Source organism: Chiroxiphia lanceolata, chromosome 1 (assembly GCF_009829145.1).
Source record: "Chiroxiphia lanceolata isolate bChiLan1 chromosome 1, bChiLan1.pri, whole genome shotgun sequence".
Taxonomy (NCBI): Eukaryota; Metazoa; Chordata; class Aves; order Passeriformes; family Pipridae; genus Chiroxiphia; species Chiroxiphia lanceolata.
In genome coordinates this window covers 77261389-77275392 of record NC_045637.1, presented here as the reverse complement: position 1 = coordinate 77275392, position 14004 = coordinate 77261389, and the positions used below count along the sequence as shown (strand labels likewise).

Genomic DNA, 14004 nt, shown 5'->3' with positions numbered 1-14004 from the left:
CACACATTGTCTCTTGTATCTGCCTCATCACCTTGGCTGTATCTGTCCCGTGTGCATTGGGGATAAATGGGGAAGGCATGTGCCACTCTCCACTGTGGGCTAAGGGGCTGATCATCCCTTTGAAAGACTTCTTGTCATCCCTGAATACAAACCACCATATAATTGCTGTGTCCTGGCATTTAGCTTATGAGTCCTTTCTTACTTCAGTTTTATGCTCCTCTTTGTTCACAGTCTGAGTAGGGGAAAAAGATATGCAAAGGTGTATGCTGGCATTTTATGAGTTACAGGCTTGTAGTATTACAAGTATGTTAGTGTGGTTCTTGAGTCTAGCAGCTTTTTGTTAGTTTTCTCAGTGGCATTGAGACCAGGAAGCATCTTTGTACCTTAATAAGGAATACGCTTAGTTGGGACTTAAGTTTTGGGGGTTGCTTCTTCGCACACACATAAAAATTATATGAAGTTCAATATGCTAAATTGTAGTGTATAAAGTATGTGTGATTTTAAAAATATAGAAGAAACAATTAAATGGAAATTTAAACAGTTGCTTTCTCAGAAATACAATTATTTATGCAGATTTTCCACTGTTAACTTGTGTGGTTTTTTGTATTTAAAGAACTTTTTCTCCAGCAATGAGCATTTAAATAAATATCTTCAGATGTTTGAACTCAGTTTAATCTTCCCTTACTTGATAACATCTTTGTTTCACATAATCATACCCATGTTCCTTAACTTTTCACTGCTTCCTAATTAATACTATAAAGTCATTTGCTATGGATGCCAAGATTTGTCAAACATGTCATTTCTTTGCTGCTCCCAACAACTGCAGCTATAAAGGGACAGCAGAGGATTTTCTGTATTTCTTGCTATTTCTTGGACAGGGAAGAAGAAGGATCTAGCACACAGACTGTGATCTTAGTGTGAATGATGCCTGGCTCTGAATATAATGAGTTGAGGCTCTTAGCTGATTCTGTGCTGTTTGCAAGAAGGTGAATGACAAAAAGTTGTTCTTGTCTATGTGCAACCATCTTTTTGCAACAGCGTCAAGTCTGTTGACATCTGCTTGTAATACCTTTTGTCTGAATTTCTGTAAAAGAGTGTATGCTTTCCTTTTTTGTCCTGTGAGAAGGACAGGATGTATAAGTCCTTTCTTGGTTCCTTAAAGTAGACTCCTGTCTGGTACTTTTTCAGGCTTTGTGATTAATACTGCTTTTATCTGAAAGTTTGCTTCTGGGCTGTCACTGCATTTGTTGTCCAGGAAAGGACAACTCTTAGGATGACAGTGATCACATGGTCCAGGAGCTTTCATTGCTACTTCCTCTCCCATTTTACTCCCTTTGGGAACACCCAAGGGACATGGAAGGTCCAGCTTCTAGACATCAGCATACAAGATTTGATGCTTGTCTTTGAATGCTCAGATTAGCTTGCATTCTAGGCTGGTACGTGGCAAAATATGGAAATATAAACACTAGTGCTAAAAATGGAAGGTGCCCACGTTTGAACACAGAACCTTTTGTGAAGGCACATGGGGGATTTGGTCACCTCTGAAGCAAGACCATCACAGGACACAGGATGCGGAGAGAGGGCAAGTGCTGTGGCAGCCGTTCTTGTTGACGTTCAAAGGTGGATTGTTCCCAGAGCTGTTGATTCTAGTTCACTTTTAGTTAAGTACACACTACGGAGGAGACCAGCTTAGCCTTGGAGAGGATGCCATAAACCACACAGCATGGATTGTGCTGCAAGACGCTCAAATTATAGTGTTTGGGCTGGCTCTGGGATGAGCTGTGAGTGTCTTGTCTGTGGCCAGCAGTTAGTTACTGATGCAGGCAGCAAATTTCAGGAGAGCAGAGCAGAAGATGGGTGCAGCTTTTGCTGAGGTGAGAGGCAGGTCGGAAATAACAGCAGTATAGGTTGTGCAGGTTAGGGCAGAGGTTTTCAGTGTCAGATCCACCCTCGTTTGCATGAGTTCAAGCAATAAACAATTTTCAAAGCACTTCTGATTAGTTTTTTTCTTTTGAATTAAGCTGTGAAGTGCTAGGTAGGCACGTTCCCCTTTGAAGTGATGATGATCTGGCACGTGCCTGTCTTGTTTAGGTGGAAGATGATCACCTGTGTCCAGAGAGGCATGCTGCGTGGGCTGAGGTGCGGCGGTCCCCCTGCTGCCCTCCCCTGCTGGATAGAGTGACCTCCAGGTTGTCCAACAGTTGGGTGTGGTGGCCAGGAAGGATGAGGGACAACATAATCTATTTTTATTCACTTTCAAATTAGGGCTGCAGTTTGCCCACCAGTGATTATAACCATCTGTTATGTTTGCGTGCATGTATGTGAGAAGTTCTATACCAGCCACGTCGACATGTAGTGCTGTACCAGCCACATCCACATCAGAGAGAGGATGATGGTAATTAGGAGCTCAGTTTTTGTGGCTGGCTTCTTTTCTCTCTTCAGCTGAAGCAACAAACATAGTATAACTTGGATGGAAAAGCAACATTTATCCGATTTTTTAAAAAGGTGTTAAACTGGAAAACTTATCTCTTCCCTGACAAGGTTGCTTACAGAGCTCCTAGACATTTCATTACACTAAATTCTCAGTTCTGTCTGTTCTTAGAAGGTATATTCAGTTATTTATGCATTGATTTTTAAATCTATTAGTGTTTATTTACTTAAGCAACATGCTCAGTTGTAGTTTTTGAAGCTTGCAGTAATTAGATAATTTATCTCCCTTGAAGTCATGAGGGTTCCCGTAGGCAACTAGTTGATGTTTGTGCAGTATTAATCAATAATCACCATAGGGTTTTTTTTCTAATTCTGTTTGCAGACACAGACACTTTAGTATCTAGGTCAGTTACTCTCTGTGTCTTGTTTGTCTAGGTTTTGAATTATTTTTTTCCTGAGTTCAGTAAAACTCATTTCAGATCCTGTGCAGTTGCTCTGTGTCATGTTACGATGGTCAGCAGGAAGTGAATGTTCCTGCATGTTACTGAGAAAACAGCATGGTTAAATGCAGGCAGACATAATTCATACACTTTGATAGCGCTCCTGTTCAAATGTCTTCTAACATGGACACAAGTTGCAGGTAAAGGCAGAGAAACAAAGGAAGATCGGTAGAAGCTAATAGAGTCATAGAATCATTGAGGCTGGGAAAGACCTCCAACATCCAAGTCCAGCTTTCAACTGAATACCACCATGCCCACTAAACCATGGCCCCAAAGTGTTTACTTATAAAGATGAAAACTCATGACTAGTTTCTTAAACGGAAACCCTGCAGAAACTGAACCTAAAAAGAATGTGTACCAAGGCCCCCTGCAACATCCTGGGCAGCTTAACAGCCTTGATCCTTGGCCTGTCATGCTCAGTGTTATAAGTAAGTGTGGGCCATTGACTTAAAAAAACCCAAACAATAGTACACACAAATTGTGTCATTAATTAGTACCATAAAACATATATATATATATATATAAGTATAGTACCTTTAAACCAAGCCCTTAGTTGTTACATTAGACCCTAGAACTACATTTATCCTGGTCTTGTCTGCAACCCAGCTGTGGTTGCACGGTTCCTCTCCAGAGGCATTCAGTGCTGTAGAGCAGTACTAAGTAGTTGGTTTACAGGATCTGCTCCATGGTCACTGAGGAAACTTCTGTTTATTTAACTGCTCCGCTCTTACAGTAGAAAAATTTTAAACGTGTGCTGATGAATCACAGTGTTTTTCACACCTTCTTGTGCTACTTGGGAAGATGGGGTAAATTTTTCTCCCCCAGCTCTTTCCATGGAAATGCGGAGAGCAGAGAACACTGTTGCTAAGATTGCATGGCAAGTGCCTATACATAGGCAGTTACCTCCATGATTAGAATGTTATGCTTGCACACATCAGATAATGTTTTCAAAATGTAGTTCAAAGTGAGTTCCTGTCTCCAAGCATTAATTACAGCTTCCATTTCACATCTGTTACTAGAGAGCAGCAGACAAAGATCTATAAAAACACAGCAGGCTTTTAATTGGAAATCTAGTGAAATTTATTCCTGGTAATTGTTATTTCTAAAGGATGGTCAGTTGTATAGATCAACAATTATCTACCACAGGCAAATTATCATTATTTTTTATTTGTTTTTCCTTTTTTTTTTAAATGCGTGTTAGAGGAAAAACATAGCTGTAATGACATGAGAAGTAAACAAATGCCATTGGTTGGTTAACCAACCTTGCTTCTGAATTCCTCCATACTGCATGACTCGTGGCACTGCTAATAATTATAATAACAACAACAATAAAGAGTGTTTGTCTGAACTTTGTCCTCACAAAAGAAGATACTGGGGATTTTAAAGGTACATATTTTCAGATCTTAGCAAGTATTTCAGCCTGAGGTGGTGTGATCAACATGATATCATTAAAAGGGGAGCTGCTCAGAAAGGTCTGTGTAATTGAGCACGCTATCATGTATGCCACAGCTACACAAACACTTTGCAGTGTATTCAGTGGCTACATGTATGCAACACCTACACAAACACATAAATTTATGTTATGGTTTGCAGCACATTAGGTAGTTGTTGGTAACCTGCTGGGTGTCCATGCTGCAGTAAGGAACGTACCTTCTATCATCAGTGGGCTACTTTAGTGAGACAGATGGGGAGGGGGAAGAGGTCAAGGTTTTATTAAAACATAAAAACTAGCTCTTTCTATCTGCTCTGTAATAGTATTTTTTTTCTTGTTTGGTTGGCTGGTTGGGGAGTAAATAATAGCTGCAGTGGCAAGAGCGTCAGTTTCTGTTGACTTCCATGAGTTTTTTGTTATACCTAAACCCTATTAATAGTAACTTCGTATTGAAAACTGCAAAGTAGAAATCCATCATCGTGTGCAGGTTTTGTCGTTGGTGAGGGTATATATTGCTAAAGTCTTCCCACATTTGAAGGATTGTTTTTATGTTGTTTTCTCCACCCCTTTATAGAATGTCATTATGAGCCAAGAACAGAAAGTAGACCAACGTGCAGAATCAAAAGAAAGATTATCAGTCATTTGCATAAGTGCCAGCAGCAGCTTAGTACCATTCAGTCAGGGCTTCTGCAAATGGTGCTGAATGCTTCTGCATAGGCCATTGCCTCACTTGGAGGTAAGCTTTGGCTCCTGTCTGTAAGGTCTATTGCTCCCAGTCCAGCAAAGTCATTGAAAGGAAGGCAGCAATTTGGACTCCAAAACTTAGGCTGCTTGCCTGTCACCAGCACATTTTCTTTACATGAGTTAGGCTTTGACTGTAACGCAAGCTGCGCAAAATTTACCGCTTCTGCTGCACTGTCCAACTGTGTTATTCACATATTCCAGCAGTTTAATACTCAAAAGGCCACAAACAACCCATTTAAGTTGAGAATGGATTAACTTACTTTTGTAGCTATTGTTTACCTTTCTAAATGGACTATTGATTCATAGCCCAGCTGTTATTTTTATTTGAAAAGACATGGTCCCTTTCTCACAAGCAGTTTCAGCTGTTTCCTTTTGATGTTTGTCAGTCTTTCCTTTTAAAAGCAAATGGAATCCAAAAGTTCCGTTTATCAGATTTTTGACTGTTAGTATCATTTGCCATCGTAGTCCTGACTTCTAGACTGACAGCTATTTGGCAGCAGTTCAGTGCCCTCCAACTAACTACCTGGCATAGACTTAGATTTCAGTTATTCTGGCTTTTGATTTTTCTTTGTTAAAGCATAATTCCTGCTCTTCCTGCTCTCCTCCTATAAAAGCCCTTTCTATATAAGAGATCTTCAGACATTAAAGAACCATAGAAGATATGGAAATCTGGATATCATTATGTAAAATTCTCGGAGGCAGAATGAAACAGATCTGCAAAATTCTATATAAAACTATTTCTCCATAGTTCTAGAGACAGTGTTCTTTAGTGCATCATTTACCAGCATTTTTGTTTTCATTTGTGTGTGTTTGCTCTGAAAAGCCCCTTCATCTTCCTAAGATGAATCTGTAGGAAGGAAAAAGATAATTTTTTTTCTTTTCCTTGCTGGAGGGTGAATTAGACCTTCAGACAGCGTTGAAAGACTCATTTGAGCATTGTGCAATAACAAAGCAGGAGGAAGAACTAGAGTGTGGCCACAGGCCATTTGAAATGAAGTGACAAGCCATGAGGTCTCTGCTCTTTGTGGGGCCTTTTCTGATTTGAGCTAGAGCTTGCCTGGTTAAAATTAAGCTGTGCACTTGTGCACACAGATTACTACAGTCTGATGTGCAAACTTACATTCACATGCTGTATTGCAGCCCATGATAATCACAAAAATCAATGTCTCATTCTGATCGATTGTGTTTTTGTTCAAAAAATAGTGCCTCTATCTGCTTGGCAATGGTGAAGGGAGATACTCTTCTGTAATTGTTTATATAAACAGTCTATGCACAAAAGATCATTATTCTGACATCCAGCAGATTGGACTGCTACATGGTAGAGATTGCATTGTGTTAGTCAGCAAAACAGGGCATATAAAAACAAGGAGACTTGGTCCTTTTTATATAGGGGAAAAACTGCTAGAAGCCTGTCAAGTTCTCAAAGAAAGAAAGATGTCTGTCTGACATCATTGTTATTGTCTCCTGTTTTGGTTTTTACCTTTGGCTGTAACAATACTCTTTTGTCAGCTTTTCTTTATATTGGTTTCGTATTTCCAAAATTCATTTTTTTTGTGTGTGCGGATTCAGGATAACACTTGTAGGGTTTCCTTGGGTAATCCCCATCTGCATGTGGGGCTCCACATGTTCAGTAGGAGAAAATCCCCATCCACATGTTCAGTAGGAGAAAATGAGTAGGCAAATAAGATGAGATTAAGCTATGAGTGTATCTCTTAACCATCAGAGAATTCGTCACCATCTCTGAGCCTCCTGTGGAATTAAGCCTCTGTGCACTGTGCACTGTTTTGGGTATTTACATTGGCAGCTAAGGTGACCAAAACCCAGATTTTAATTTTTAAGAAAAAGACAGATCTAGACAGTTTCATTTAGTTTCCTAGGACAAGGACTCTATAGATGTGCAAGGCTGTAGCTGTATGAAGTGGAAGGATTCTCATAGTTTAGAAGTTAAGGTAGCTGAGTTACAAAGTACAACTTTTATCATGAAGAGATAGCATAGCTTTTGCCCTCAGAAGGGCTTGGGAACAGGACAGTGTTGCTTAATACTCTTGACTGAAACACATGGGATAGTGAAGCTGAGCACTGTGAACTTGCCTGAGAAGACACTTTTCATAAACAATGACAGGGAGAACATGTAGGAGGTGCATCTTGGCTGTAGGTAGCTGCCTGTTGGCACTTGATCTTTGTAGGGACATTTTCTGTCACGTCTGGTTCTCTTCTGAAGGTCCTTTCCTGTGGATGCTAACTCTTGTATTTGTAGCGTGGCCTGTGTGTTTACAAACAGCTTATTTTACAATCAGTTCTACAATGGACCTTGAGAAGAAAAAAGGACAGATTAGGGATCATAATGTTGTGTGCATTGATGAGGAACACAGAGATACAGAAAAGCAAAGCTGATTCTAATTTGAGTGGTTGGAAATTCACCATGAGTCACCAGACATGGTGAGGGCTGCAGGAGCTCAAGCATGTAAAGATGATTATAGAGTATGACATTTCCATCTTAGAAATGGCTTGATTGGTTGAAAACATTTAAAATTGTAGTTCAGTACTTCACTTTGATTACAGTTTTTAAGAAAGGAATTTGGCTTCGGACATGAGACAATTGGATTCTATCCCACTGAAATTAGCATGGGACGAGCTGAAAGACGGGGTATACTTACCACAGTGAGGATAAATCAAGGTCCTATTACAAACAACAGCATCAATTATCATCCTCTTTATGGCATACCATTGCCCCTTCTTCTGTCTCCTCTAAAAAGCACACCAAAATATGGCCCAGCCATCTTTTTCCTTTTTATGCTGACGTGTATGTGGTGGTAGACCTAGTTGTCTTTGCCTTAGAATAAACTCAGTCATGATTTCCTTCAATCCCTTTACCTGAGAGAACTGGGAATTGCGGAGGCCACATGTGCAGTGTGTAGCAAACTCTTCTGTTGCCAGGTTTTGCATCCTGACAGCTTGATATTTGATGTTGAAAACATAAAAAAGTTTGATGGCTACTTTGTGGTGTCTCAAATGTTGCCTGCCACTGCATGTTCTGTGAAAACACTGGTATTGTAATTTGGTAATACTACTGTAGCCATGATGATTTAAAGGTGAGATGTGCAAGTTGTGTGAAACAGTGATAAAAATCTTTTCCCATGCATTGTATAAAAGTAACATAGAAGTAGCTTTGAGGTGAGTCAGTGGTACTGCAGTTTTATTTGAAGTTTCTCATATATTAAATTTAAGCCCAGAAAGTAATACATTTTGAATGAATTGTCAAGTTGATACCAATACCCCATGAAAAAAATAAAAACACCTTTTACTTTTCAGACACAGAATGAGTTCCTTAAGTGACTCCAGGAAAGTCAAGAGTTGCTCAAAACCAGATCAGAAACATTTTCTTTTGAGACATCTGTAAACATGCATTTCTTTCTGTAGTAACATAGATTTTCATGTTCCAAAGCAGAAAGGCTTCAAAGTGGTCTTAACAGAGTTGTACAAAGTTCTACTTCTCAGTGTTATATATATCTGTAACAAAATATCTTAATTCTACATTTTATCTGTTCTAGCATTTCTAGTTGCAAGTTGTGAAGAATATTTTGATTTTGGGTGTCGTTGAAGAAACATAATGATAGAGAGAAATAGAGGAATGCAGTGTTCTTTTGCCTGCTTTAATAGTGCAAGCAGTTTTGGTGTCTTTTGTGATTGTTGATCAAAGATTTAGTTCAGGAGCAGCACATAGTGCCCTTTAACAGGGTCCTCCAGCCTGCTCCTGTCTTCCCTACCACTCTCCTTGTAGCATGAGATATACAAAGCATGAAAGAATTGTGTGTCTTTCCCTGCCTCCCTCCCCTTTCATTTATTTATTTATGAAAGAAGGAAGACTGGGATGTCTCAGATGCTAGAAGTCTGGGCAGTACAGAGGGATAGCTTGATGTAGAGGGTGAAAGGAGGTCATGAGAAAAGCAGTCCGGGATAAATTTAATGACCTCACTTGGGAAAAACTAGGTTGGGTAACACGCAGAAATCACGAAGGATCCTCAGAAATAGCAAAGTTATTGTGGAGAAGTCTTGACATAAAAGCGAAGAAGTAGAAGGTGGATGGTTGCTGGATAGGGAGCAAACCTGAAAGGATGTACCCAAAGATTCTAAAAGCATCTGTGGAGGGGAAAAGATGAAGAGCAAGGTGTTCCTGGTATATTTAGTGTGTTTGGTTTATGGGACTAATGAATGCATTAGGGCATTTTCCTTTTTCATTGCTTTTTGTTTATAGAGAATCTGAAAAAAATTTGAAGGGGAAATTTTTTATTCTACTTCTCCCTCTTTCAGTCTGAAAGCCTTTTCTACATAGGAAGGAAAGATTTCAAACTGTATTTCATTCTTCATTGCAAACTGGTTTCTTGTAATTTTAAGCTAACTTGACAAAGTCTATTTTGATCCATAAAACTTCTTACATCATTTAGGTTTGTTTGGCATCAAACTAAAGTAAACTGATTGTGTCTTTCTTAAAAAAAATAAAAAAACCTCTCATGTTAGACAGGACTACTCTGACTGTGTTGTTTTGCTAGAGTGTTTCTGTGGGTACCAGCAGTCTTTGTGAGCTCTTGAACCTTGTTAAAAAACAAATTGGCTTTCAGTGTTTGAAGAACACTGGGATGATTTCAAGACACAGGCTCAAAGCTAATTTCAATCAGAAGGCAACAGGCAACCCCCCAAAAAAAACAATCAAAGAATTGATGAAAAATCTCCTCCTTTCTGAAGTACATCTTTCGTTTCGATTCTTGTCGTGCCATCACCTTACTCAATGTCTAAATAAGAAGACAGGGCTTTACCAAAATAGCTCGAGAGTTTGTGTGGTTGTCTGAAGTGTCAAGTTGGTTTTATGACAGGGAATAGTGAACTGTCCTGTTCACTAGCACAGATTTAAGGGGTCAGGCTTGTAATAGGACTTATCACAATATTTCCCTGGGAAAAACCCTCAAACTATTTAAACTCGAAATCTTCAGAACTCCTGTGTCTACTTGCTAGTGCTCTGGCAGATGTATGAGCATTTCTCCTATTCATAACTGTTTTGGAGTGCTTTCACTAAAATAAGTACCTATTGACTACCAGAATCAGATTAGAATCTGCAAAGAACAAAAAGAAAATTTAGATTACTCTCTTATAAGTGGAAGTGACACACTTACATGAAAATACTTTTTCTGAAATGTCACCTGCCTTGTGATGTTAGCATAATATAGTAATTTAGAGATCCTGCTTCTGACTGCTAACAGCTTTAATTTGCCATGTGATGGTGCCTGGTGCAGAAATAACATTCAGGAGACAATACATGTCCACTGAACAGTGCTGCATTTTTTTGTGTATCTTTACACTGGTTTAGCTTGCTGCTAAGGTGCTTAGATTTGCAAAACTGGAAGGTCTGCCCTACAAGAAAGGGGTTGCATTGAGTGGCTGCTCAGGGTCCCCCAAGGGGAGGGTAAGTGGAGGAACCTACAAGGAAGATAGAGAGGGACTTTTTACAAGAGCATATAGTGACAGGACAAGGGGGAATAATTTCAAACTGAAGGGGAGTATGTTTAGATTAGACATTAGGATGTGAGGGGGGTGAGGCACTGGAACAGATTGCCTAGAGAAGTTATGGATACCCCATCCTTTGAAGTGTTCAAGGCCAGGTTGGACGGAGACTTCTGGAAGATTTGTTTTTTAATGTGAACTTTTAAAATAGTTGGAATAATTTTTAATAACAATGCTGCTTCAGCCCATTGATACCTTGCTGAACTACCTTGAGTAAAGGTAGAACTTCCACTTCTCCTTAGTCCGTGCAGGTACCTAGTTGTGGCTACTACTGTGTTGGATTGTGACACTTGGTAGGTGATAAATGTGATGCACTGTGTGTATGAAGAATATACTTCTTTTGTGTTCTTGCCTCGACATGAGGAACCTGTTTTTTGAAGGCCTGAGTTTGTTCTGTCTCGTGTCATTATAATTTGGTGGTGATTTGAGCACGTATTTAACTTGTTTTGCAAAGGGGTAGTACATACTCAGAGCACCAGAAGACTGGAATGCAAAGTTGCACCTGTGTCAGTAGAGGTTGTGATTCTTCACATTTTTGCTGAAATAAAAATATAGGGAGAGAGAATTTTTTAAGTAGTCCTAAGGACATGTCCTAAGCATAACTCCATGAGGTGATTTAGGAATTGTTTTCACCAGTGTTGTTTCTGCTATTCACCAGGTTTCTGTTATTGCCATAATACACTACCTGTAGCCAGCTGACTTAATTTAATAAAAAGACTTACATTATTCTCAATAGTGACTAGTATTCTGGAAGCATTTCTGTAGTTTTTAAAAAGTTATGCTTAAGCCATGTGAAAGACTATCTCATGTTAAACGAGTATGTGCAGAAGTGGGCTGTTGTCGCCTCTTCTGATATTGACTGTTTAAAATAGGAAAAGCAAGAAAAATTGCTATGTGTAGCCCATGGTGATACAGTGCTTTACCACAGGAAGGTGTTGTTTGCACTGAAGCTGTAGAGTGGTTGCTTTGTTATAAAGTTAGATGGTATCATGTTTCATGGGGATTTTTTTATTTGCTTCTTTGCCATGGCATCTGTTGTGATGGTGTGCCTCAAGCTACTCTTTTCAAAAGACCTCAGACAGACTTTAGTAAGGTAAAGACAAAGATCTGTAGCAGTTTGTTTTATTGGTCATACTATATATATATATATATATATATATTATATATATATATATATATAAAATATATATATTATATATATATAATATAATTATATTATATTATATTATATTATATTATATTATATATAATATAATATAATTTATTATATTATAAATATAATTTATAAAAATTATATTACTAAAGTAATATACTAAATTATATTACTTTAGTAATATAATTTTTAAAAAACCTCTTAAAATTTTGCCTGTGCAATCTGTCCTGAAATATGTATCAAACAGAGGAAGTTTGTTTTCAGAGACTTCCTTATTACTTATTTAAGAACTCAAGAGGGGTTGATCCTGGGAAATTAGGCTGTTGTCTCAGTGCTGTAATTGTCCTGCGATACGATCTTGTGTTGAAATGGTATCTCTCCTCTAGATGAAATCTTCTGAGCTATTGCACAGTATGGCAAGGGTTATAAAACACACAGATTGAAAGTTCACCACTCTGTAAAAGGTATTTGAGTTACACTGAGGAAGGATATTCCCCTTACAGCTAATAAAATTGTCATAATTTCAAGGACACCGCTGTAGTTCCCTTACCAAAAGCTCAAAGCTGCAATTTATGTTGGGCCTGATGGAGGCTGAACAGGTGGATTATGGGGAGTGTAACAGCAGGATAACAGTGAGAAAGGAGAGCTGATACACAGCAATAATTGCACGTTAATTAAGGAGAAGAGGAGGCCAGTAGATGCAGGCTGTAAATGCTGTGGAAGAGGCTGATGGAGAGGAAAGGAAAATGTGATCCCTGTGTCTCAACGAGTGTCCTTGTGGTGGCTTGTACAGAGAAGAGGGAAGCTGCAGGAGGAGCACGTGGGGCTGCATTTCTGTGGCATGCAAGATGCTGCTTGCCTTATCCATCCCTTTCTGAGCAGGGTGCTGTGGAGATGAAGAGAGCCCCAGTCCTGCTGTCAGCTTCACAGCTGGTTCCTGTCGGTGACAAGAGGGTTGACTGCTGATGAGGCATCTGTGTGTACGTGGGGGCTGTGTTACAGGGCTGGAGGCTGCGCAGCCTGGCTCTTCACAAGTCCAGAGCAGGGCTGCTGAAGCCAGGTGTCAGCTCCCTGCCTGCAACCGTAGAAAGGGTGTTTAACAAAATGAAATCAGTATCACAGCAGTAACACCGCACACACCATACAATATATCAATTAATTTCACATGCCACAGAAATGTACTGGAAATTCTGGAGATAGCAAACTTAATGTTATCTCCTACCTCACTTCAGTGTGATGTTATTTGAAAAATGTATTGAAGTTGTTAGGGGGTGAGTGAGAAAATGAACAGCATTGAAAATGGACTGTTGCAAATGATCAGGTTACCACAGCCTAATGAGGTAAGTCAGTGGGAATGGGCATAAACTGCTACCTGAGTGGTTTTAACTGATGTGTTCTCTAATTGTAATGGGATAGCAATGAATGCCTTATGAGGTGCCATTGTGCATCAAACAAGTAATAAATCAAGTTACAGAAACACAGTGTTTTGGAAGTACCTGCCAGTTCACATGCTTTTCTTGGAGCCTGCTACCATATAATTGCTAGTGTCTACCATAATGTCTGATACTTCTGTTTTAAAAATTAGTATCAGAGAAGGACTTACATGGAAATACAGACTTTTGCACCAATACTTGGGACACAGTCAGGCTTTTATAAGTTCAGTGAGTCCCTGAGAACACATGAGAAGCAGCTGTAGACCAGCGCTCACAGGCATTACTGTGCAGCTGTAAGCAGCATTAAGGCAGGGATTTGTATAGCAAATAAGCTCTGTGTTGTAGGTGGGGTAAGCATGAGAACATGACAGAGGTGGAAACAACTTTTACCCAGCTGTTACTCTTCTTGAAAGGAGGAAGTCAGGGGAAATTACTATCCACTTTTATCCAAAGGATTGCTACGGTTTTGCAAACGTGTATTTGTTGCCGATCATTTGAGCAGAGTGTTAATCTGTTCCATCCCATGTGTAATAACAACTCTGGGGGGTACTGTGTGCTTGCAGACCTACATTGGTTCGATAGTTGCCTCTGTGAACCCCTACAAGAGCATTCCAGGACTGTATGACTGCACAGCTGTGGAGCGATACAGCAAGCACCACATGGGAGAGATCGCACCTCACATCTTCGCTGTGGCCAATGAGTGCTACCGCTGCCTTTGGAAGCGCCATGACAACCAGTGTATCCTCATCAGGTAAA

General features: G+C 39.5%; 1 protein-coding gene across 1 annotated transcript in view; it reads left to right on the top strand.

Annotated features, from left to right (window-relative positions):
• The window catches only part of MYO10 (myosin X), a 161569-nt gene that overhangs the window by 72660 nt on the left and 74905 nt on the right, over nucleotides 1-14004 (top strand). Inside the window, exon 4 of the mRNA XM_032712055.1 lies at nucleotides 13812-13999. Coding sequence (XP_032567946.1) covers nucleotides 13812-13999 — 188 coding nt within the window. The remainder of the gene's footprint in view (nucleotides 1-13811; nucleotides 14000-14004) is intronic.